Consider the following 27,571-nt stretch of genomic DNA (forward strand, 5'->3'; position numbering starts at 1 on the left):
GCCTACCCAGGCCCAAAAATTAGGCAGCAGGCTTTAAATGTTCAAAATAACTTGAATGTCTAAAAGTACACACAAATATTATAAATGTCATACAAGGGAGAGAATGGTAAAAACTATGGCTTGTAAAGAAAGCTTAAACAGAATCTTTATAAATTAAAATATGTATTACAAAAGGTAAAAAAATGCTTAAGAGAACAAAAGGGATATGCCCAAAGGCAATTGAAAGCAAACACATCCCAATACACAATCAGATAGCAAAAAGACCGAAAAACCACAAAAAAGCAATACTTCCACAAAAACACTCCTAACCACACTCAGTGAACCACCACTGAATCATCATTTCTAGTCAGTATATAAAGCCAAATGGAGGACCCAAAAGCAGTGACATCAGAGTGGACCCACCTCTTGGGGTTCTGCCCACATAACACAAGGAATGGTTGCAACTTTAATGATATGGTAAATAATAAACCACAAACAAACAAATTAATAGAAATAATAACACAACTTGAGTATAATGATTCAAAAATTAGAAAAACAACAATAATAAAGAAAATAAGCATAAATCTGTAACATAACACTGCACAAAGATCCACCAAAACAGCTTGGCAGACTTCACAACTGAAGCTGTACTGTCTGTAAACATCAGTGGTGCCAGAGTAGCTACACATGCACAGATTTAGTCCAGAAGGCTCTTTATAATCATTGACCTACTTTTTCTAAAATTCCTGATAAATAATGTGGTTGGAAGTTTATTCTGATTTAAAAAAATACAATCTACTGGAAATTAACGTCTAATTTTTAGTTCTGTAAGAACTTAGTAACATGATATTCTAGTGCTCCTTGGTGCAGGAAATGATACATTCACTAGGAGACGAGGACAAGGTCCTCAAATAATAGGGAATTGAAAATTGAAATTGAAAAGGGTCAGATCCACCAACATAATAATTAACTTGCTTATGAATTCTGAATAAACTGGTACCATATGCTCCGGGATTATCAACAGAGGCTCATATGTTTGATAAAGATAAGGAGCACGGATCAAGTAGGAAATAGAACAAGTAGTCAGAGGTGGCATACGTGAAAGTCCCAAACAAAATGTGTTATTGATAGCAGTATTATAAAGGCAACTTAAAGCTCATTCCTTCAAAGGAAAATAACATGCTGAAAAAAAGTAATTATTTTTATTCACTGAAAAGCTTCCATTTGTCTGTTTCTAACTCATTCTAAAAACAAGTACCTCCATGAGGTATAGTTGTGGCTTAGGTCTATTGCATACTTTATTATTATTTTTTTTTAAAATTTCAATTACTTTAAAAAGCAGTTAATGCTGGTTATTGAAATGGTTGTGTCGTGTACACAGAAAACAAAGAATACGCTTTACCAAGTGTATGACTGTGGGTTGAAACTATCTGCTTAAATGATGTGAAATATAATATCATAATAGTTAGTTACTGCAACATTACATAAGCCAATTTTGGACTGAATCATTTCTCATAAATTGGTGAAAATGAAATAAAGGGGGAAAGTGTCTGTTGTGAATGCAATCTGGCTTAACACAACTAACGATGAGAGAAAAAAATGGAGTGTAAGGTTAAAGCTGTAATCCAGCGAGGCAATGAAATTGTTCTCACAAAGTGGCAGAGAAAAGAAAAAGTTGCTATTTTTAATGACATCACATTTTTGCTGATGCTTACAGTAAAATTGTGTGGTGTGCGTCAAATCCTTTGTAAAATTATGTGATGCGAATTGTAGTGTTGCTGGATAAATTGTGTGAATCTGAATGGCTGAGAAATGGCATCATTTATGAATTGTTTTTGCAAAGCAAAATGGACTTTTTTGTGGACTCAGATATACTGGAACAACTAACATGTCAATATATGTATGGTTGGATTTAAGGGCTGTTTGCATTAATGAAATTTAGTTTTCTAAGGAAATGAGAAGAGATGTGTGTAGTTGTAGGCCATGAAAATATTTTCTTAGACATTTCATCTGATCAGCTATGAATATGGTAAGTTATTGAAGTTATCAGGCATGCATGTATGGGGGCATGATGGTGTTAGCTTTTTTTGCCCTCAACTCATTTAAACATGTGAGCACTATGTCGGGGAACATCATGACAAGAGGATCACATGTATGTAAAAGATAAGGAGCTGTTGATATTGAGTATGAGTCCTTAATCGTTTATTCTTGAACTTTTGTATGGAAGTTCAGTCTGATTTTTAGCTTTGATATGTGTGGCCGTTTCTTGCTGTCTTACTGTTTGTTGTTTAGCTGTCAGTGTTTCCTGCATATGTTTTAGGTCTGCATGTAAGTAGGGCTGCATGCCAGCATCTCTATTCTGTTTGCATGAAGTTGTTGATTTCTTGTCAGTGATGTGCTGTGCCGTGTCTCAGGTGACCGTGAGAGAGACTTGATGTCAAATTTATGGGTCGTGGGTTAGCTACTGACCAAGATCAAGCTTTAAAGACTTTGGTGCACAAATTTTTGTGTGACAGACAGACATCCCTTCCAATCTTTTATAGATAGATAGATAGATAGATAGATAGATAGATAGATAGATAGATAGATAGATAGATAGATAGATAGATAGATAGATAGAAGTGCTGGTTTGATATAATACACCACTGCAGTATATTATGCACATTTGAAAATCATGCTGGGCTGTTTAGAGTTCTAATGGTAGTGTTCTATTATTTGTGTGAAATTAAATAAGGCCATAGCTCATTGTTCAGTGCTGGGACCTATCCAGTTTTTCCTCAAATGGGACTTTAATTGTTGCTTTAAAATACATTTTTTAGTTTCACCCATTGCAAACATTTAGCTGGACTTCTCATTTGCGATGTTGTTTGTTTTTGTTGACACGTATACTAAGTGTCCTTGCGATGGCAAGAAAACTATTAACTGCGTACGCTTGGGTAAAATACTGGCGTCGGAAGAATACCAATACTCTCTGAAGCTTCTTGACCAGGGTATAAAAACACCGGTCATGCAGTCTCCTTTTTATTTAAAAAAAAAAATTCTTTTACATGCACATGCACACCACAGTGCACCAAAATCACACGAGCACTTAAAAAGGGAACACATCTTTTAATTGAGAGCATTTTACATGTATATGTTAACAGTTTTATTATCTGTTTATTTAACTCTTTTATCGATCTAAAACACTACACAATTTACAGCTACTCATTCAAAAAACCCATCTATTAATCATTAGCCATTCTCCACAAAAAGTTCTATCAGTCAGCACATTATTATGGTATTAGGTTATCAAAGTCCTCTTTTCTCCAACCAAGATGTATAGAATAAAAGTAATGAGATTTGTCAATGTCAATTTATTTATATAGTACATTTAAAACAACATAGTAATGCTGCGGCCAAAGTGCTTTACAATAATAGAATAAAAGAAAAAAAAAAAAAATTTCTCACTCCAGAAAAGATAATGAAAAGACTGTGTCTAAGTACAACTAATAACCTTATCAAATAATTCCTTACCCACTGAGAATTATTAGGGCAAAGATCTTTATTAATCTTAACATATATAACTGTATAGTTCAAGTTTATAAACCACTTTCTGAGAATTTAGGGCCAAATTCAGAAACAGCTTTCTAATATATTAACCTTCCACAGGATTCTGTACTTTAATAAAATGTATTAATACCTACAACACAGATCTTACTTCACAACCTCTTATTATGCCAATGATAAATTAAAAATTTAAGCCAAAGATCCAATACTTTAGCATAACATCCCTTTATTAGAACTCCTGGTCTGGATGTTTGTATTGTAAATATGTCCTCCACTTTCTAACCTTCTTGTACAGTTTATTGTGATGGAAGGTGCTTTCAGCACTGAGCACTAAATGGAAACAATGCTACACTGACTACTGGTTCACTAAAGTTCACATTCTTCTACAGCAAGCTGCCATAATCCTAATGTGTATGGCTGTGGGATGGAGGAGGAAAATGAGAATATCCATTGGAAAACACAAAGAGACATGGAAGAAACTGAAAACACCACACAGACAGTACCTGGACCAGGATTTGAGCCCAGCACTCTGGAGTAGTGAGACCCCTTAACAAATGTTGACTGTTAGTAATTGAACAAAATTAACATTTTGTCATTTAGAATATCACTGTAACTAACTCTTTTTCATTCTGTTTCATATTAATGATTGGCTGTTGTGCTACTGCCATGCTACTGCTCCAGGCCATAAAAGAACAGGACGGATTGGCTGAATACCATTCATATCTCTATACAGTAAAAAAAACACAATATGATACCATTGTATGTTTCCATATCAGATATTGATGGAAAAATATACAGTCCCCTGAAGGAAGATACTCAAGGGATGGCTGTAACCTGAGTAATCATTAATTTCAAAGAACCGTAAAGATTGCTACAAGGTAGTTTCTTTCTGGGAACACTGTGAACTGACACTTTGTTTTTACTCTTATTTACTGTAAACTGGTTTGCCTTGTTTAAAATTCTCTATAAATGTCTCATTCTTCTTAAGGTTATTCCCATTAGGGGTTGCCACAGTGGATCATCTTTTTCCATATTGTTATATGTTACACCCATCACCTGCATGTCCTCTCTCACCACATCCATCAACCTTCTCTTAGACCTTCTTCTTTTCCTCTTGCCTGGAAGTTCTATCTTTAACATCCTTCTCCCAATATACCCAGCATCTCTCCTCTGCACATGTCCAAACCAATGCAATCTCTCCTCTCTGACTTGTCTCCCAACCTTTCAACCTGAGCTGACCCTCTAATGTACTCATTTCTAATCCTTTCCATCCTGGTCACAACCAATGCAAATCTTAGCATATTTAACTCTGCCACCTCCAGCTCTGTCTCCTGCTTTCTGGTCAGTGCCACCATCTCCAAAACATTGCTGATCTCACTACCGTCCTGTAGACCTTCCCTTTCACTCTTGCTGATACCCGTCTGTCACAAATTACTCCTGACACTCTTCTCCACCCATTCCTTCCTGCCTGCACTCTCTATTTCACCTCTCTTCCACAATCCCTGTTATTCTGTACTGTTGTTCCCAAGTATTTCAACTCATCCACCTTTGCCAACTCTACTCCCTGCATCCTCACCCTTCCATTGTTCCTGCTGACCTTCATTCCTCTCCTCTCTAGAGCATATCTCCACCTCTCCAGGGTCTTTTCAACCAGCTTCTTACTCTAGCTACAGATCGCAATGTCATCAGCAAACACCATAGTCCATGGGGACTCCTGTCTAATCTCGTCTGTCAACCTGTCCATCATCATTGTAAATAAGTAAGGGCTCAGAGCCGATTCCTGATGTAATCCCACCTCCATGTTGAATACATCCATCACTCCTACTACAGACCTCACCACTGTCACACTTACCTCATACATATCCTATACAACTCTTACATATTTCTCTGCCACTTCCTCATACAATACCACACCTCCTCTCGAAGCACCCTGTCATGTGTTTTTTCCAGGTGACCGAAGATGCAGTGCAGTTCCTTTTGGCCTCCTCTATACTTCTTCATCAACATCCTCAGAGCAAACATTGCATCTGTGGTGCTCTTTCCTGGCATGAAACCATACCACTACTCTTTCCCATAACTTCATGCTGTGGCTCATCAATTTTATCCCTCTGTAGTTACTACAGCTCTACACATCCCCCTTATTCTTAAAAATTGGTACCAGTACACTTCTCCACTCCTCAGACATCCACTCACTTTCCAAGATTTTATTAAACAATCTGGTTAAAAACTCCACTGCCATCTCTCCTAAACACCTTTATGCTTCCACAGGTATGTCATCTGGACAAACGGCCTTTCCTTTCTTCATCCTCTTCATAGCTGTCCTTACTTCTTCCCTGCTAATCTGTTGCATGTCTTGATTCACTATCTCCATATCATCCAACCTTCTCTCTCTCTCATTCTCTTTATTCATCAGCCTTTTAAAATACTCTTTCCAATCTGCACAACACACCCTCCATGCTTGTGAGTATGTTTCCAACATTATCCTTTATCACCCTAATTTTTCCCATCTTGGTCCCTCTGTTTAGCCAATCGGTGCAGATCCTTTTCTCCCTCCTTAGTGTCCAACCTCTCATACAACTCATTATACACATTTTCTTTAGCCTTCGCCACCTCTCTCTTCACCTTGGGCCTTATCTCCTTGTACTCTTGGATACACTTCTTCACCATCCTCTTCCTCTGTATTCTCTCCTGTACTTCCTCATTCCACCACAAGGTTTCCTTTCCCTCCTTCCTCTGTCCACATGTCACACCAAGCACCCTTCTTGCTGTCACCCTGACTACTTCTGTTGCAGTTGCTCAACTATCTGGTAACTCTTCACTACCACCCAGTGCCTATCTTATCTCCTCCCTGAACTCAATCTTGCAGTCTTCCTTTTTCAACTTCCACCATTTGATCCTTGGCTCTGCCCTCACTCTCCTCTTCTTGATCTCCAATGTCTATAATGTATGAATTCTAATTACCACATTCAGGGAAATTGATTTCAAGGAAAAACTATTTAAAGACAACTGCATATTTTACTTTGGTGGTAGTAAATTGTTAGGCAGTGAAGTGTGTATTTACCTTTTATTCAAACATCCATCCATCCATTATCAAACCTGCCATATTCCAACTACAGGGTCATGGGGATCTGCTGGAGCCGTTCCCAGCAAGGCGCCAGCCCACCACAGGGTGCGCGTGCACACACACACACACACACACACACACGCACACACCAAACACACACTAGGGACAATTTAGAATCGCCAATGCACCTAACCTGCATGTCTTGGGACTGTGGGAGGAAACTGGAGAACCCGGAGGAAACCCACGCAGACACGGTGAGAACATGCAAACTCCACGCAGGGAGGATCTGACAAGCAATCCCGGGTCTTCTAACTGCGAGGCAGCAGTGCTAACCAACGCGCCACTGTTTATTCAAACATATAATAACTATAATAAATATAATAATATCTGCAGTAGATAATATTTCATTAAACATTCTAGATAACTGACAGAAACTACTGCATAATTTTCTTAATAAGCTGTGTGCATTTTTTATGGCACTGGAGCAGTTATTAGGATTCCTTCCTCAATGTTTCAGAGGAGTTGTGTGATGTTTGTACATTCTCCTCATGTTGGTGTGAATTTATCTTTTGGTGCTTATATTTCTTCCCCAACATTACAAAGTCTTGCAAGTTGTTCTGTTTAGACAGCTCTGTATTCACTTAAAGTGAGCAGGGACATCATACATAATGCCGTGGGTAGAATTCACACTAAAACATGGCGTAAGGACAAAAGTGGAAATGTGCGTACACACAAAAAAATCCAGATGCATAAATCCCGGTCAGCGTGAAAAGTAAGAAACGCACCTGCTGCCACTCCCCAACTCCTTCCAGAATTACGTCTCTTTGAAAATGCAAATCAATATAAATAGCCCTTAAGCTCAGCATTCTGTGAAAAGACAATGGCAAAAGCACAGGGGAAATAGAAGAATTTCAGCGAATACCAAGTGGAGGCAAGGAAAAACGTACTATTTGTTGGTTTAAGCAGTGATATAAACAACAAAAGGAAGTTGATCGAGTAACAGAGTTCGGAGAAACTCGAAAGTTCAAGTCACAAAATGTCTAAAATAAATAAGAAGTGGTCAGATATCAAAGTTGCCATGAAAAGGCGAGTCTTAGCCCACCGTCTGAGTGTCATATGGAAACTTATTAGGGTACAGGGAAAAGAAAAACAAAATAGGGACACAGTTGAAAAATATGTCCAAATGTCAACTTTAATCTCGAAATTTCTACTTTAATCGTGTACTATATTTTGTCATCAAAGTAGAACGTCATAAACTTCATCTTAAAATCGTTTAATTTACTAGTTTCTCCGATCCCATCGTAATTAAAGTAGCACATTAAATGCTTCTTTCTATGTGTCTTTTATGTGCTCTATGTGTTTGAATCACAACGTGCTTCTTAAACAGGCCGACAGGACACAGAATACATTAGATTCATGATATTACAGCTCTCTGAACAATTTAAATATTAAGATGTATACTTAATATCATTCTCATAATGATAAGAATTAAAGTATGTATTAAACATGGGGCTCCAGCTCATCACTAGTGCTGCGCTACCGTGTCCTCACATATTTAATTATTAACAATATACAATATTTTAATGAAGTTTAAAACTTATCTGTATAATGTAATAAACATGCTTTACTGCATTTCATCTTAAAAATTATATGAAGAGCTCCAAGAAGATAGCGCTTGGTAATCTTAACCGACTTAGAAGCCAGTCGTCATCATATGTAAATACAAGCTTTATAAAGTGACTCAGGTTGTGCAGTATTATAAATGTAGTACAAGTTTACAGTGAGGTGATATGTGGTTAATTTTAGTTCATTTGATAAAACCGTGTCATGATGTGAATCTAAAAACTAAAGGGAAACCATACAGGAATAGTAGCACTGCTTTGACGCTGGGTGCCACCGGTTTGCAAAACCGAGTGGGATTGAGCTAGCGTGAAAATGTGTGTGGTTTTACGGCAAGTTTACTTTTTATACATCGCGATGTGAGCGTGGAAACAGGCGTATGCAAAATTTTTGTGTGTACACACCATTTATACATGAAACCCCTGGTGAGTAGGTGAGTGGGCTGTACAACAGATGCCCTGTCCAGACTTGGCTCTCACTTTGCACTGCATGCTACCCTAAATTCAATAAGCTGAAATGAGATGAAAATATATTATGCTGTCCAGAAATGACATAATATTGACATATATTATATATATGCTGGCGATTGATCACATGATTGTTTGCAAATAATCGCAATAAATGGCAGACACATTGCCATTGTTATGTGCAAAATTCAATAATGACCTCAAAAGTAGTGTATTTGGTTTGCAAACACCTTAAACAAACAAGGTGCTTTTTAACAGCAGTATTCTCTTTACATAGTAGCAATTAAATACTTCTTGTAAATCTCAACTTTAACATTAACACAGATGCAATATGGTTTGTACCTCCTATCATCATAAGTGTTTGTCTTTCCAGGTGAACGTTATCATGGGTGCACCAGCTGTGTTCAGCACCACGATCAGCTGGGGACCAATCAGCTGATGCTGGTACCTCACTTTCGTTTTCAATCTGCATCTCCAGATCACTTGCAACAAAATCGGAGTCTGATTCAGCAATAATACAATAATACAATGTTTTGAGCATTCACTTTGGTATCTCTTGACGTACCATTATATAAGATTTTTGCTCTTTGCTACTCATGCAAGTGCAGGGAATCAAGGTCAGATCAACAAAGCTAACTTTCCTTCTAGCAAAAGCGTATCGAAAAGGCTGTAACCAGATCACTGATCTCTATCAATCACTAGCGAGACTGAGGCTTTCAAAATAATACTAGTAATAACAAAAATTGTGTTAATGCTCGATAAAATATTTGTTAGCATTAATTAATTAATGCATTAATTATTAATGCATATTATTATTAATTAGATCTTTTTACATATCCTAACATCTTCTAAACCTGCTTAATCCTGAGCTGGGCTGCAAAGGCGCTAAAGCCTAACCCAGCAAGCATAGGGTACAATGCAGGAGCAATTACTGGACAGGGAGCAAGTCCATCACAGGGCAAAACACAGTCACACACCACACGCATGCTAGGGCCATTTTAGCATCATCAATCCACCTAACCTGTATGACTGTGGGAGGAAACCAACGCAAACAAAGGGAGAACATGCAACCTCCATGCAGGGAGGACCCGGAACGTGAACCATACTGTGAGGAGCCGAGTTGCTACTGCTGCAATGTGATGCCTACTCTTGAATGTGTAATACATACAATTGCTCATCAGTAAACATTTCTGCTGAAACTCAATTATTGCTTTTCCTAGTGACTTGGCTTTTCTTGATGGTCATTGAAAAACACAATTTTAGTGTAAACTGTACTCTATTGAATCAAAACAGGTAATTAGTAAGAATAATGGGAATTTGAGTTGTAAAAGATAGCCTGCCCACAGACAGACACAACGTCGCAATGTCCAAAACACACACACTTTTATTCCACACACTATGTGCACTATTTTTTACAAATTACTCAGTCCTTGGTCCTTCAGTAGCCTCCACTCCTCTCTCGCAAGCTCTGTCCACTTCCACCCGACTTCGGCTCCCCTAATGGAGTGAGGTGGCCCCTTTTATAATGCCCTGGATGTGCTCCAGGTGCCTGATGATGAACATCTGGCAGCACTACCCAGTGTGGTGGAAGTGCTGTCCTTGCACCCCGAAGCACAGGCGTATACCGTCCATGGTCTGTCAGCACTTCCTGGTACACCGGAAGTGCTGTCCCCCAGGTTTCAAGGACCGTCCAGATGCCCAGGGAAGAGAAGTGCCACTCTCCCAGTCCCTCCTTCCTCCAGGTGCCCCAGTGGGGCAGGGTTCCTGGCCATCTATTACACTGCCTCACCCCCCTGCTGAAGCCCGTAGGGTGAAGCGGCCCGTCCCGCAAGGGCTGTCCTTCAACAGGTTGGGGCGCCAGCATGTCCTGGGTCACAGTTCCACCCTAGAAGAGATCAACAAGACAACGGCGGAGAGGTGCGTCCACAACGCCACTCTATGGTGTCCTGAGTGAGTGTATACGGACAGCACCTCCACCTGTGACCATGGTTGCTACAGTGAAAGCACCGGCGCTTCCCTTCATGTCAGAACCGCAAAGAGGCTAGCGCGTAGCACAAGCACGGAGGTTGGCGAGTGAAGCAATCAGGGGGCAAAGCCCCCTAGTACATATTTATATATATATATACTGTATATGTATAAACAATGAATATATAAAAAATTATATATATACTAGGGGTGCAAGACCCCTGGTGCCTTCAGCGTCCTACCACCAGTTGCGGCCAGAATATTAGTAAAATCTGTAAATGTACAAAAGAAAAAGTATTATTTATATGGGGTTCGATCACCAACCCCCTCGGCCTGCGCTTCTCACCAGCCACTTCCCGTCTCTGCCATTCGCGTTGTGAAGAGGGGGGCTGAATGCACCCCAAGGAGAAGCGGCCACTTCTCCAAAACCCCCTTTTAAATGGTGATACAATGGGAACCCATCCATCCATCCATTGTCTAACCCGCTGAATCCGAATACAGGGTCACGGGGGTCTGCTGGAGCCAATCCCAGCCAACACAGGGCACAAGGCAGGAACCAATCCTGGGCAGGGTGCCAACCCACCGCAGGACACACACAAACACACCCACACACCAAGCACACACTAGGGCCAATTTAGAATCGCCAATCCACCCAACCTGCAGGTCTTTGGATTGTGGGAGGAAACCGGAGCGCCCGGAGGAAACCCACGCAGACACGGGGAGGACATGCAAACTCCACGCAGGGAGGACCCAGGAAGCAAACCCGGGTCTCCTAACTGCGAGGCAGCAGCACTACCACTGCGCCACCGTGCCGCCCTACAATGGGAACCAAAAACAGTTTTTTTTTTTTAACCACCTCTTTGGTCAATCAGCTGCTGGCTTGATGCTGCTGCCATGTCACATGATGCGCATCTCGTATGGTGCTTTGAACATTTAAAAGTCCGGCCGTTGTTAAATCTTTTGGCACAAATTCTTGTCTTGCAGGACGTGAGTTCTTTATATTTTTTAGTTTGTAATTTAAAAATGGAATAAGAATCTGAAAATCTATCATCACATTAAAGTTCAATAAATTCTGAAAAGAATGATACCAAACATACATATGTAGGTTTAAAAACAAGCCTGATTTAAAGCGTGACAAAAATGTGACATAAAATCATTGCACAAAATCGTTGCACTTTTAGGCTTAGGCGTTTATATATAGAGAGTAGATCTTAATGGATGGCATGCAGCTAAAACTGAATAAGAATCCTTACCCAGCCGTGAGGCCAGTACAATGGAAAGACAGGATAAGACAACTTATTTGGGTTATTTATTCCCCCAAAATGTTAGGTGTCAGTGTCCCTGGGTTAGGGTACCTCTACAGAGACAGACAGGGCACGTTGGGAACTGTAGCCTGATTGAAGAACCCTCTTGGGTTCTGTGGGGGCAAGCATGGGGTGCTGAAGGAATTAATGGTCCCTACTTTATATGAACTCCACTTAAACCGGAATTGCTTCAGAAAGACATTCTCGTGACACCGGAGGTACTCCCAGGTCTTGCATAAAGGAAGCCGCTACGCTTTAGTAAATTTGAGTCAGAGGAGAAGAGGAGCTGGACAAAACTTGCCTGGAGGAAGGAAAGAAGAGAGAAAAGGAAGAACTGGGTCTGTGCTTGTGGTTTTGAATAACCTGTGAAGGAATTTTACACAGTAAATTACTTGTTTGAACCAGGGACTTGCGTCTGTGAGATATGGTTTGGGGTGCTGCAACACCCCCATACTGGTCACAATATACAGTATATGCTTATTATATACAAGGTATGTTAAAATATGTTAAAGGAAGCACAATGATTAGCACTGCTGCCCCACTACTTTCCCAGCCATGGTCACTATCTGTTGAGTGTTTGCTTGTCCTCCCCATGTATTCTAGTTTAATCCCAAATACAGTATTACTCAGCTCAAGACTACATTTGTTTGTGAATGTGGGTGTGTTTAATCTTGCACTGTGTTTGACATGTCTAACTTGTTTCCTATTATCCACCATTGGATAAACAGAACACTTCACAATTTTCCATCCATCCATTATCCAACCCACTATATCCTAACTACAGGGTCACAGGGGTCTCCCGGAGCCAATCCCAGCCAACACAGGGTGCAAGGCAGTAAACAAACCCTGGGCAGGGTGCCAGCCCACCACAGCACTTCACAATTATGCAATATATAAAAAACCTGTTTCCAGAATTTAATCAAATCAGGTTTATAAGTTCTAATGATGTTGTACCTGGGATCTCTGGTTTCAGGGATATTCCTGTTGAGTGGAAGTCTGTCACTCAGAAATGCATTATATCCATATCTTTGATACAAATCTTCTGCCTTCTTCTGTTCTTCCTCAGATAAATCAGCTCCCCACTCTTTAAACAATCGGGAATTGGGGAAAAGCTTCTTTATCACTTTTGGTTCATTGTTCGCTTCTTTTTTGACTTCTCTTTTCTCAATTACGCTTTGTTTTTTCACATGCATTACATCTGGTATGTTCAGGTGCTTCACGTCTAATGAATGAGAACAGAGACAATGTGTGAGATTCCCAGTATATACAATTATTTACATATTACATGAACAGTTTGAGGAGGTTAATCTATAGACATATAGTAATAGTAGTAAATAATATGCTGTGCGTGGTTAAGAGTTTTGGATGAGGATGTATTTTGCCTAATGAGCAAATTAAGCTACAGCCTTAAGAAGTTATAAGCAAAAGTAAAAGGGGCAATTCCCCCAAATAAAATGAGGTGGTTTCAGTTGGACATATAACTAGAAATATTAATTGAACCACTCAGATGGATACAATGAAGAATACGACTATCAGGTGTGAGCTCCATGCTGACCCTCTCTTCACATGCTGCTTGTTTTTGTCAATTTATATCCATTTGTGTGGCCAGTGCCCATTAATCATTATGCATTCAGGAGACAGAAGAGAGGAGGGAATAAACAAACAAGCAAAAAAAGTCTGATAACATTCTGTCATATTTGCAGTGCTCAGCCATGTTTTTAAGGGGGGATCATCTGTGCATTGCAAAGAAACTGCCGACAGAACTTTGGGAATTCTATTCAGCTACTTGAAAACCAGAAAAACTCTCTCTAAATCTGCCAGGACTACACATGCCATGTTGAAAGGGTAGATGCAAATGGGCTTTTTGAGTAAACACTGGAAAAAGGGCTGTGACAGAAACAGAGCTAGAGATAAAGCAACACTTACATTATGTAATCCCAAAATACCCATCAAGGGTCTTCAAAGGAAGAAAACACAGTAAAGCAAGTCGACAAAAGAGATCAAATCCTTTGCGGAAATAGGTGAGCAGAAAAATCTGAAGAGCTTAAGGAAATACATATTTAAGCTTACTGTGATGGGTTTACATAGTTTTTTTTTTAACTAAACCAGTTGCCTACTGTCAAAAATAAGTGCTAAATGAACAAATCTTGTTTATCATTAAAACAAGAGAATCATGTAACAGGAAAGTTGCATTTTATGGATGATTTCTGCAAATTAACTGGACTGTGGTTTTTTAGGTATTGCCATAAATATACACTAAAGTAACTGATTTATTATGGGATTTTGCAGTAAAAACATTTCTAACTCCAAAAATTACACGCTGAATACAGAAATCAGTTTCTTAAGACAACTTCATAATTTAGTAGGACTTAACTAATACTTTCTCCTCAATCTCCAATCTATTAAGCCTTTCCACCATGGCTATTCCTTGACCAACACTAAATGCTCAGTCTGGGAAACACAAAGAGAATTGCAATTAGGAACACTAAGTTCTTCATGTTTCAAACCAAAAACACTTCTTGAAGACAAATTGCATTTTATAGGATTTACCTCATGTAAAGCAGCAAAAAAAAAACCAAAAAAACTACAGGATTGTTTTTAGCAATTTTTTTTCTGACTAGTAGTTTTTGCCCCTTCTGTTGGTGAGGTTGAGTAGAACTGGCTGTGAGTGGAGACTCAAGTGCTATCCTAACTTTTATTTTTTTCAAGTGTAAATATAGTACACTCAGTAACTTATACTGGATCAAGCAATCATTTAAGCAACAGCATCCAAAAAATAGTCTATTTTGCTGATGTAAAAACAATTTGCAGCTGATTTGATTTAAACTATCGAAATACTTGTGTCCCCTGTGTGCTAGGTCAAGGAGCCCTGCTTCAGGAGATTATGAAGAATTTCTTAAAAACTAAAACATAAGACTTTATTGCTGTTCCCTAAGGCGGAGAAACTATTAATCAGGAGATATACTTGTTTTGGTAGACAGTTACTCTTGAATTCCAACTATGAATAGAAACATAAGTACATTAATCACTATTAACATATTTTCACATACTGTATATTGCATTTTTCTGTCTTTTTCCTGTTAGACTATTTTTTTAGGGACTGGCATTACATGATTAAGTCAGTCAACCAATAAACAGTAAATAATATTTTTAACAATGTCTTAACATATAAAACTATTCACAAAAGATACTTAAACTTCTAAGGTTCTTTTTATTTTGCTGGAAAAATTAATGCAGGAAGTACATTATGATTAGTCTTGATTTACATGTACACCCACAATATTTACCTCTTTATTATTCACTCATCACTCATTCTCATCACAGGGCTAAGTCTGTCTATCTCAGCTTTGGTACCTTAGCAAGGGCCAAATGTTGAGCTGAGATCCTGTCTGGATGCATGAATCACTACCCTGAATGGCTACATTGTCAAACTACCTTAGCAAAGACCAAGAGCCATTTCAGAAGTTGCTCTCCTCCTTGGACTTTCCAGGTTATTTCCTTATAAAGGGTTGCATAACTCAAACATAAACACTTTAGCAATATGGCTGAGGCTGGCTGCTTCAGCTTTAATGCCTTAGCAGGAGCCAGAGGGTCACCTATATCTTTTGGCTCTTTTGTCATTCCCCTGAAAGGGTTGCATAGTTACTGTGATAGATTATATTGAAAATTTTATTTAATCATTACATAATGTTTATTTGATGAGAAACAGGCATCAAATACTAGGGCAGAAAAGTAGAATAAGGCATACAACCTGAACAATTTAAATCAATATTCATACAGCAAGCTTTGGTTCAGTATAACTGAGAGAGATTTATAATTTAAACAGCCCATTCTACTTAATCTAACTGAGATGTTCTTTAAAAATAAGTGCTGCCTTCACAGCACAGCATTTGTCACTAGTGTGCATTTTACTTTTGTACGTGGTGGTGTACTTTCACCCTCAGACAGCTTGATGTTTCAGTATGGCTTTAGAACTGCCTATGCCCTATCTCACTCCAACAATATGTTCTTATATTAAAAGTATGAGAAGTATAAGCACTCTTCAAACCCTGTAATGCTGCCTTGATCTCAAGTGACAAGGTAACCCTCAGGAAAGCAAAGAAAAATCTATCACAGGACATCAAAGCAGCTAAGCGAAAGTATGAGAAGAAACTTTATACCTACTTTTCAGGACACCAGGAACACAGGACACATATGGCATGGAATCCAAGCCATTACTGACTAAAAGACTGTCACACCTCTCCACAGCAGTGATGCCTTCCTTCCAGATGTCCTAAATGACTTCTATGCAGTTTGATGCAGTGAATGACACACCTGCAGGGAACACGTTACCTCTTTGGGAGGAACAGGTACTGAGCACCCAATTTCTTAGAGTGCACCTGGCTGCTGACCTTACTTTGTCAATTAATACCACTTACATAGTCAAGACGGTGCAACAGTGTCTCTATTTCCCTCAGTGGCTGAGGAAGGCTAGACTACCCTCTTCCCATTCTCATCAGATTCTGCAGGGGTACCATTAAGAGCATTCTGACAAGCTAAATCTGGTTTGCGAACTACAGTGTCTCTGACTGCAGGGTCCTACAATGGATAGTGCACACAGCAGTAAAGATTATTGGAACCTTTCTGCCCTCCATCAGAGATATCTTTATTAATCACTGCATCTGCAAAGCATAGAGTATTGTGAATGACCGCACCCACCCCTCAAACTATCTCTTTTTTACATGTTCCTCTAATGGGTAGTTCTTAACCAGCCAAACTAGTTTTGCCAGGCTCTGCAACAGCTTCTATGCCTTGTATATCTGTACTGTAAATTCTGTACTTCCCACTTTTCCTCAAATCTGCTCTAAGTAGTTCATTTAAGTGCAGTACACTTGTTACATTTGATACTACTGTTGTTTAAACTATTATAGAGAATTAAAATTTTATATTAATGTAATCTCCATCCAAAAAAATGGAATATGTTGTTTTAGCTAGCTTTAGGTTGTGAAAGAGATGAACCACTAAAGGCTCATGCATGTATTTTTTACTTTTCTTAATGCAGTCCTAGGTCAGGAATGTGAGAAGTGATTTAGTGAACATAGAGGAAATGTCATTCTTAGGGGTGGGTGGTAACTATGTTTTGGTTTTAAGGATAATGGTGGTAAAGTAAGCAGGCAGGGAAGCAATTATTTTTGATAAAGCATGAGAAAATATTAGTGGTATAGATACATTTTAGGAACAAAGAATTTGTGTTTTTTGAGTCAGATAATGAGGTTCAAGTGCAAAAGAGATACTGATAAGAACTGCAATACATGTAAGATTCGCCCAACAAAGGTTACTCATTTCATTGCAATAAAGTCTACTCTGCATGCCCATCCTGGCACTCTCAGTGCATATTTTGAAGTTAAAGTGAGTCCATTCTCCACAACATTATTAGTTGTTGTTATTATTTATTACTATTTATTTTAATATATTACTAACTACTCATTTATTTATTTACTATGTATGGATGAAATGACAATAAGGCCACTAGTCCTGACTTGTTATAATTTATACACTGGCTTGATTGATATTTTTAATAAGTGATATTAGTCAAAAAACAGATGACTGAGAATTCCCGCTGATCTTATTACCTGTCAACCAGAAGCTAATTAAGATACAAGTTAACAAAAAAGTTCCCAAAACCCCTTATTTCACACCTTCTTATTTACATATACACACTGGTTGGTTTATCCAATCTTAAAAATACACATTCTAATAAAGAATAACACTTGTTTTTTAAACTTTGCTTTAGATTTTCATATTCATCCCATAATTATTGTCTTATTTGCATCCCAGAATTCAATGCTCTGTTGTTTTTAACCTTCAGTTTGTGTAGCTGATGGTTCAAAAGAAGAGCAGATCAATGACAACCTTTCCTATGGTGGTCCCAGTGTTGGCCCACAATATTCCTCTAAAACTCTAAAAGCCCATTTTTCTGTCTCATGTAGGAAGTCATCCTCTGAAGATCCTGACAATCACCTGATAATATGATGTCATTCCCTGCCTGCTTTTCTCCAAATCATTTTGCTAAACTCCTGTTGAAAATGGACACAGTCACAAGTAATTAGTATTTTCCATTATAAGTACTATCCATTAATTACAGTTAATCACACTGATTATTCACTGAAGAGCTACCTCTTATATAATTTGCTAAAATATATATATATATACACACACATCTATACACATACATTTATACAGTTATATATATATACATATACACACATACATATATATACATATACATATATACACATACTGTATATACACACACATATATACATACTGTATATACAACATATACATATCTACATATATACTGTATATACACATATATATACAAATCTACATATATATATCTACATATATATATTAGGGGTGGGACTCGATTAAAAAAATTAATCCAATTAATTAGAGGCTGTGTAAGAATTAATCTTGATTAATCGTATGTAATCGCACACGTAAATTTGCCCAAAATCGCAAATGTTTTTTTTTTAAATTTTAAAACGGTTTTAGTGGGTGACAGAATCAAATAATAGACATGGACATGAATATTGTAAACTGAAGCTGTTTTAATTTCTGAAAAAAACTTTTAAACTGCATTTGAATTCAAAACAGAAACAAAAATATCATCCCTGGTTAAAATTGGAAAGACTTAAAAATAAAGTGGTAGTTTAAGTACTTTAAGTACATTTTCAGAATAGTATTGTCTTTAAATAATAATAACCAAAATTTCAACATAAAGTGCAGTTTTCTTCTTAAAAAATAAGTCAGAAACATAAAAGGTAATTTGACCAGCTTACTCTTTAAACTCTGAGTAACATTAGCCAAAATTATTTTGTACATTAGGCTAAAACAGTGTGATCATTGAACATTTTGTAATTAGATGTATTTAGAATTACTAACGGTCACGGAAGTCCAATGATCCCCAGTAAGAGCCACAAAGTCCGCTTTCTGTAATGCATCTAATTTTGCTTGCTTTTCAGTGTGCACAAAACCATGCTTTTATCAAGGCTTCGCTCGGGTAGTCGAAATGATCAGTCGTAGGAACGCTTTATTCCGACTCTAACATTTTTGTAGCTGTGATGTGTGCATCAGTGTAATGGATGTACCAGGAAATCATGCATTGACAAAAGTTCCCGCTTGCTTGGAATTGAAAGTGTGATTAAATGCGTTATTTTTTAACGTGTTATGGAGTACATGCATCGAAGCTTCTCAGCTGTGCTTGTGCTAAGAAAGGGAAAATTTTAAAAATAACGTAACATGATTCTGCGTTAACCTAATATTTTTCATACGTCCCAAACCAAGGAGATCGAAGGTAAAATGAATCGGTAGGCACGTACATACTCAGTACATCCCCTCTCGGGAATCGAACCTCGCGTTAGAGGCTTAAGACTCTACAATTGCCACAGCGTGTGGCTTGTCTATGCTAAAGTATGTATTGTAGATCGGGTATATATATACATTTATATATATATATATATACCCGTGTACCGCAGTGGAGAAGTAGAAGTTATGAAAAAGAAAAGGGAACATTTTAAAAATAACATAACATGATTGTCAATATACAGTAATTGTTTTGTGAGTGTTATTGAATGTTGCTGTCATCAAGGATTTGATTATCATTATTTCTTTCAATCAGGCTCGTATTTGTAGGATGTGTTCAAGTTACATTCCGTGTTTGTCAATCGTTGTAAAGATAAGAGGTTTCATTCATCGATTAGTTCCTTACTGCATCAATAAACAGCTCGTCTTCCTCTTTATCTGTGATGTGACAAACTGCATGCACGTTTTTTTTTTTTTTACGCTGTCTTCCTTTAGCAGGACATTCACTTTTTCCACCGTGTGCTTTGTTTCCGCAGTAGCTGCACTTATGAATATGATTGTATGTATAAGACGCTTCATATTTTTTTGCTGCCTTCTCAATTGTGTAATTCGGTTTTGTTCAGCACTCTTTGGAACTGTTGCTTTTGTCTGTGCACTGCGTCAGTTCACATGAGCCGCTTGGTGTTCTTGCATCGAAGGTTCCCAGCTGTACTGGTGCCATCTCGTGTAATGTCAGCTAAGACCCGGCACTTAAAAGTTTCTCATGCAGTTTCAATGAGTTTGTGCCAAACACCACCCTGACCATCTCATCTTCCTCTGCATAAGCGCAGTCCTTCACCCGTGAACATTTACCGGCAGTGTTTGTATTGGATTGCCGCTGATGGACGGCCTTATATGGGCAGGCACTAAATTACAAACGCTAGTGGCAGCCTGTCTATGAACTTAATTTAATATAAACTTACGGTTCACGCCGTGCTTTGTTTCCGCAGTAGCTGTACTTATGAATATGCTTGTATGCATCATTTGCTTCATAATGTTTTTCTGCCTTCTCAATTGTGAAATGGCGTTTTGTGCTCATCGCTGTTTGGAGTTCTTCCTTGTTCTCTACGCACTTACGTAGGAGGCGTGATGATGTCACACGAAACTCCGCCCCCACGCCATCTCCAACTCAAGACTCCATTACATTATATGGGGAAAATAGCTTCCAGTTATGACCCTTATGCGTAGAATTTCGAAATGAAACCTGCCCAACTTTTGTAAGTAAGCTGTAAGGAATAAGCCTGCCAAATTTCAGCCTTCTACCTACACGGGAAGTTGGAGAATTAGTGATGAGTCAGTGAGTGAGTCAATGAGTGAGTGAGTGAGGGCTTTGCCTTTTATTAGTATAGATTACAAGTCTCATTTCATAAACTGAAAAAACATATATTTTTCTCCTCCAGTACAAACATAATGTTGTTTAAATCTTTATAAATACAAAAATGATTGTTTAAATTTGAAACATTTTCACTTAGATGAGAGAATATTTTAGGTATTTGCCTTTGTTGAGTTCAGGTTAGATAACCATTTCCGTTAATGTCTTCCTTAAATCCCTAAATTAGTAATATCTAGTGTTGGACTGATAAATGTACATTCATAATACCTTCCCTGAAATTATTTAGACATAGACTACATTAAAACTATCGAAGTACTTGTGTCCCCTGTGTGCTAGGTCAAGGAGCCTTGCTTCAGGAGATTATGAAGAATTTCTTAAAAACTAAATCGTAAGACCTTATTGCAGTCCCCTAAGGCAGAGAAACTATTGATCAGGAGATATTATATAAGTAAAATGTCAAAGCAAAAGTCAAAACGAGATGATTAGAATACTAAACAACCAATCCCAAAATACTTGCTGGGAATCATAGCCAAAATTTAGAATCTAAGGATCATTTAAACCAGGAAATAATAACAAACAGCACCTGCAAATTTTTTATCTGAAAATGCATAATTTTATACAACCTGTAAGTGCATTATACCATTTATATTGTTGTGATGTCATCTCACATTGCACACTTATGGTCTTTGCAACATAACAATGCAGTAGCATCTGAACATAAAATGTCCACAAAATGGTGAAGCCCATGAAAAACAAAATGTTGTGGTAATATAAGGTAAAAAAAAATCGGTATGGAATGGCCCATACAGGACAGCCATGTCAATTACACTTTAATGATACTGCAGGGAACAACTCAACAGAAGACTTTGCAATTTAGATTGAACTGTACAATAATACAGAATCAAGTTCATTAACTTATATAATATTTTCAAAGTACAGAAATAAGTGTAGAGTAAAATAAACAACTTAAATAATATTAAATTTAAAACTAAACACACTGGGTAAAATAAAGTAAACAAGCTGCATAGACAAATTGGTAAAGGGGCTGCATAATGCCTCTGTCAGTGTTGACTTTTACAGATACATTGTGAAATGTGTGTTCATTTCATTCTTTTCATTATCAAGCACATGCAAATTAAAGGGCAGGGCAAACATGCTTTTAGCTATGTTTACTCCTAAATTTCTTTAAATGTGTCTACTGTATATCTTCCAATAGTAGCCCCGGCGTTTATTTAAAAAATTATTCGGATGGCCCAGCGTTTAAAAGAGACCAGCAGTTGTTGGAGACCGGCTATTATTCACCTCGCAGACGGAATGGTGATGGGGAAACGGGGTTCATTTGGCAGTAAAATACGGTATGGTACCGTATTTACGGTCACAAAATGTAGGCAACAACACCAGATGAACATTTCAGAATTTAATGAAATTATCAGTACAGCAGTACGGTCTTATTAAAGCAGTATACAGTACGGTACTACCATAAGCATGAAAAACAAGTACGGTAGACGTCAACTTTCTTGCCAATGATGCCACCAGCACTGGCCTGCACCACATCAGTCCGACAAGTCCCCTGCGGAACGTAAGGAAATGCAATAAGCTCCAAACTCATGCATATACGTATACATTACGACATGAGACTGGATAAGATACAATAAAGTACAGTACTTACCATCTACTCGTCGTCTGAATAGGTAATGATTGCTTCATTATTTGCGAGTTCATCTTCCTCTTCTTGTGATGGCAATACAGGTACTCCCATTGTTTGTTGTCGTGCAGTAATCAGTTTTATCAGGATTAACGCATCGAAGATGGCATTTTCATGTTCTTCCCGCCACCTCTGCCCTCCCTGTGAGGTTATGATTGACGTGGAGACGAAAGGGCAAAATGTACACAAAGAAGTTTCTTTTTGACTTTCTCGCTTCCTCGATAGCAACCGACGACAAAACATTTTTAACATGAAAAGGTACTTACCGTATGATTCACTGCTGGAGGGCGGTAGCCCAGGTGGTACGAAAAAGGCGGTGGGTCATTGGAGATCGGCGTTTACTACAGACCAGCGCTTAAAGGAGACCGGCTACTATTAGAGACCGGCGTCTATTTGTCACGACATCTCTTCAAACCCGGCGTTTATTTAAAACGGGCATCAATAAGAAGCCAGCCACTACCAAAAGATATACGATATGTACATTTACAGGTGAGTGCACACTTGTGTGTGCCTCAGTGTGTGCGTACATGCATATGTAATGTATCTCAAAAGCTACTACTTGTACAAAAATTTACCAAAGCAACAGGTCTGGTCCTATGACTAATGAACTTACTGCTAAAATCCTAGTTAAATTAAACAATTTCTACAGCAGTTGTCATTGAACATAGCTCAAACTGTTCTTGAGGTATACGGGGATAAATGAAGGATGAAACTGTGCTAAAACAATGGGCCTGGAGCCTGTAACAATGCAATTACAATGCAACTTGTTTGAAGATGACATCTATTTTTTTCTGTTGTTATTGTTGTACAGGGGTCTCGTACCAGGGACCTCATGTATAATACCATGCAGAGAATTCACACTAAAACATGGTGTACGGACAAAAACTGAAATGTGCATATGTACAGAAAAATCCAGATGCCTAACACTGTGTGCATGCCAAGTTACACACACTTTCCCTGTAAAAATCCGAATGAATGTGATATTTCACACACATGCACATGCCTACAGCCCCACCCCAACTCCTACCAGAATTTTGCATATTTTAATATTCAAATCAATAAAAATATCACCTTCAGTTCAGGTGTTTTTTTAAAGACAAGGACAAAATCACATGGAAAAAATAATTTCAGCGAAATTTGTTGGCTTAAGCAGTGGTATAAGCAAGAAAAGGAAGTTATGGACTGATACAGCATGGTGGAAATACTTGAAAGTTCAGGTTCAGATAGTCAGAAAGCGGTCAGATATTAAACTTGAAGTGAAAAGGTGAGTTGCAGCGCACTGTCTGTTTATTCTTTTTCAGACGATATTACAAATGCTGACTCCCGTGCTGATGACGCGACTCCATGTGGTGATGGTGTTACTGTGCCCAGCACATCTTCAGATGCTGGCTGCACAAGCACTTCTGCCTCGGCAATCGTTGAAACTATCTGGCTGTGTGCTGACAGACTGTTCTGGAGTCACAAAATGCAATTGAGATGTGACCAATGAACTAAGGTATATAAGGGCTGTACTATATGATATTGACCATTAAAAAGTAAATGCTGCATCTGATTACCTGTTTTTACATGCTGCTAATTACATTTAAATGAAGTTGTAATGCTGTCTGATTTGGCCAATCAATTTGTGGATCAGGGTCATCACACCATATCTCTTCAGGTACAGGCAAACAGGATGCTACATGCCTGCATAATGAAACACACTTATTGTGGAATATAGTGTAGCACATAAATAGAGTGGAAATGCTTTCTGTTTACATAAGAAAATTAATTCTCCAATGGCACCTTTGTATTGTACTCACTATCTTTAACAAAACTGCATACCTTTTGCCACACTATCTGTGCAGAGCTGCTGTTTTTATAGGTTTCCCAGCTATATTTGATGTAATGTCAGCTCATTCTTTTGGTGATTCATCCCCGGCTGATGTGTCTTGTCCAGCGCCATTCCAATAGCAATTTGCGGGCAGCTGAGCACTCCGATTACATTTGGAAAACCGGACATTTCTGCTGTGGGGTACAGCCCGGACACAGACAGGCAGACATGTTGGTTCACCACACACGTGTTTATTTACAAAGTCTCTATTTACAGAAAGTGCACAAACCCAGTGCCGCAGCACCAATTACCCCTTACAGTCCTGGCCGCTCTACAATGCCTTGCACAGTCCTCAGACCGCCTCCACTCCTCTCCTCCGAGCTCCGTTCACTTCCACCCGACTCCAGTCGACGGCCCTTTTTATGTACGCCCGGATGGGCTCCAGGTGCTTTCTGAGGAGCCTCCGTCGACACACCCCCGTGTGGCGGAAGCACCAACTGTGTAGCCGGAAGTCCTCCGGGTGTTCCAGGTCCTCTTCCCCCCAGCACTTCCTGGTGTGGCGGAAGTGCTGGGCTCCAGGTTTCTTCAGGCACTGGGGCACCGCCTGGCGGTGGCCACGGGCCCCTACAGGGCTGGGCTTCCAAGCCCTCTACCCGTGGCCCCCAATACAACCAGGGCAGTTGCCCCCTCACGGTCTGGAGGAGGCACAAGCCCTCCTCCGGTCCTCCTGGGCGTCCCGGCTGGGCTCCAACCCCAGCCGCCTGTGACACTGCTAATTGCACTTTGATGCTTCGCAGTTCAACCACAATGTAAGGAAATCTTGCATATCTGGCTGACAAGCAGATGATATCATCCTATACAGCTGGCATTGTGGGACACTATGATGTTTGTGGTAAGATGTTTATTGGTTAGAAAGTTCATGTTGAAGAGCTCCTGTGGTTAAAAACCCAAGAGTGGACAGAACTTGAAAAGGAGCAGGTAGAGCACAACTCCCCAAAGTCTGCGAAAACCTGTCTGGCTCATCGCTAAAGATGCCACTTCTGGTTCCAGTGCTCGGGTTGATGTTACGTCCGGTTCCTGTGCCTCCAATGACATCAGAAGAAGGTCTGTTCCAGTTCCCCTACATCACTTTATGTCTTGTCAATTAAAACCACCATCTTCCCAAACCTCAAGCAATTCATGACTGGATTCCAACAGAGACACTTCTGTATACAAAAATAAAACCTTTGCAGCTGGGGATAATATACGGATGGCTGCCCCAAACCTTTTTAAGTGTGTCGAGTCTGATCCCTTCACATATAGAAACAGTAGCACTGCTTTGATGCTGGGTGGCACCAGTTTGCAAAATTTGCGTATGCAAAGTAGGGAAATTCTGAGAAAATGTGTGTGGTTTTACCCTCACATTTTTTAACTGTGTGTCAAAGAAATACATCCTGTGAGCATTCTTGACCATAACAGATGTGTTGATCTCCAATGTTAGGGTGCTAAAAAAACAGAACTTTGAAATGTGTGCTCCTTTCTGTCTTACATTACACTATCAGTATGTTTCAAGACAGCAGTCATCACTGAGATTAGTGCATTTAACAGGAAATTACAGCTCTCTGGCACTTTCTGAACTTATGCTGTTCACAGTAGCCCCATTGCCCATTGCTCATGGGCAATTTATATGTTTGACTTTTTATCTGCTTGTGCCCTTTTCTCTGTGTGTACTCTTTATTTATTGTAAGAGTTGATTGAACTGAATGGAAAAGAATAGTATAGGGACGTATGGCTTTTTTATTTTTTTGCACACTTCTTTTTGTGTCGCAGTGACCTAAAATAAATCAAATTAATATGAAATTCAATTATAAAATTGCGAGCTGACAAAAATGTGTTTTTTGTTTAATTTAGCCTTTTCAAAGAGAATATAATAGAGTATAAAGGAAAGCTAAACTGAAAATAAATAAATTATTAAATAAATACAAACAGATTCAAGTAGAGTTTTGTAAATAATAAATGACTTATATTATATACACCAATTTAACCAAAGTATACTTTCCTTTCATGCTGACAAACAGTGAAAAAAAGTGTGGATGAAAGAGTATAAACGGTCTGGCCAATTTACCTAGGCTTGAATGGCTGTGCACTTTAACTAGCCTCTAAATTTGAAGATATTGCATACAGACATTAAGAATTTGTTGGTGTGCTTCCAATGATTTATGACTTGTAAATGTGTGCCTAATAGTGTTACTTTGTACCCCGATTGAATTTGTGATAGTATGATTCTACTCCTTCTTCTTTCATTTGTCCATTTGCTTTCACTTTCATAAAAGCATTGTGGTTTCTCACAGTATGCCACTACTACTGGTGCTCCTCATTGCATACAACTAGCTCAGTTCTCTAAAGATGGGGTCAATGCCCCAGAAGCAGTGAGGTGTAATGCTTTGCTTATTCCCAGAGGTGCTGTTTGAAAGCGATGTGATGACAGTTTGGCTACCGCCTAAGCAAAATTTGCCCAAAGAACATTCGCCCATGTGTACTTTGTTAAGCTAATACCCAAAACAGATTACTTGTCAGATGGATGTGTGAAAGAAGTGAAGTGTGTAAAAAAGGCGTAGGGCTTGGGTGCTGGAAAGATTAGCAAAAAGAACTGTGTATGGTGCAAGTAAACTATTTTGTAGGGAATATTCTAATCACAATATTGTAGGCACATTTCTGAGATACTGCTGAGATATTTCAGCATCATATCAGATTTAGAATTAAGACTACTGGATATGTTTAAATGTAATAAAGTATTCTAAATGAATATTTGTAGAATGTCATGATCTGGATTGACTCACTCATGGTCCTGAATTGGATTAGGCATTTTGAGTATGTACAGTGTAAAGCAAAACTCTTAACACAAAACTCAGTGTTTCTTAGTTTTTGGTTTTTAGACGTTTGTAAGTTTCAAATAATAGACCATGTTTAAGTGTGGCACAACCAAAAACGTTGCTTAATCACAGTTTTTAGAATCATTGTCTAATGACAGTTTGCATCTTCAATTCTTCACATATTATGAACAGTTATTTGGGGTGGTTATTAGAACAAAACATTTTCAAAGCTGTATTTGACTGATGGATCTGGCTTTCTGTGTGCCATGTCCTTAGTTGTTGTCTGTATGAAGCTTGCATTTTTTTTCTTTTCTTTCCAGATAATATGGCTTTGCTCCAAACTCAAAAAGTCATTCCTGTTTGGTTACTTGGTGGTTGCAGCTGTGAACTCCATAAGCAGTTATGTATAGAGAGTAAAGTTTTGTTTTATTACTCACCTGGACCTGTCATCCTCAAACTCTGAATGTTAAAATTTGTGGTGTGATGCATCTGATGAGATTGTCAGCTCCCATTCCTTTTATATTAGTGGTTCTTAAACTT

At 38.6% G+C, this 27,571-nt stretch overlaps 1 protein-coding gene across 2 annotated transcripts in view; it reads right to left on the bottom strand.

Moving 5' to 3' along the window:
• Window positions 1-27,571, bottom strand: part of LOC120533725 (probable polypeptide N-acetylgalactosaminyltransferase 8) — an 82,455-nt gene that overhangs the window by 45,789 nt on the left and 9,095 nt on the right. For both annotated transcript variants that reach the window (XM_039760641.1, XM_039760642.1), the window contains exon 2: window positions 12,900-13,167. In XM_039760641.1, the coding sequence (XP_039616575.1) occupies window positions 12,900-13,167 (268 nt within the window). The remainder of the gene's footprint in view (window positions 1-12,899; window positions 13,168-27,571) is intronic.

Source organism: Polypterus senegalus, chromosome 8 (genome assembly GCF_016835505.1).
Source record: "Polypterus senegalus isolate Bchr_013 chromosome 8, ASM1683550v1, whole genome shotgun sequence".
Classification (NCBI taxonomy): domain Eukaryota; kingdom Metazoa; phylum Chordata; class Cladistia; order Polypteriformes; family Polypteridae; genus Polypterus; species Polypterus senegalus.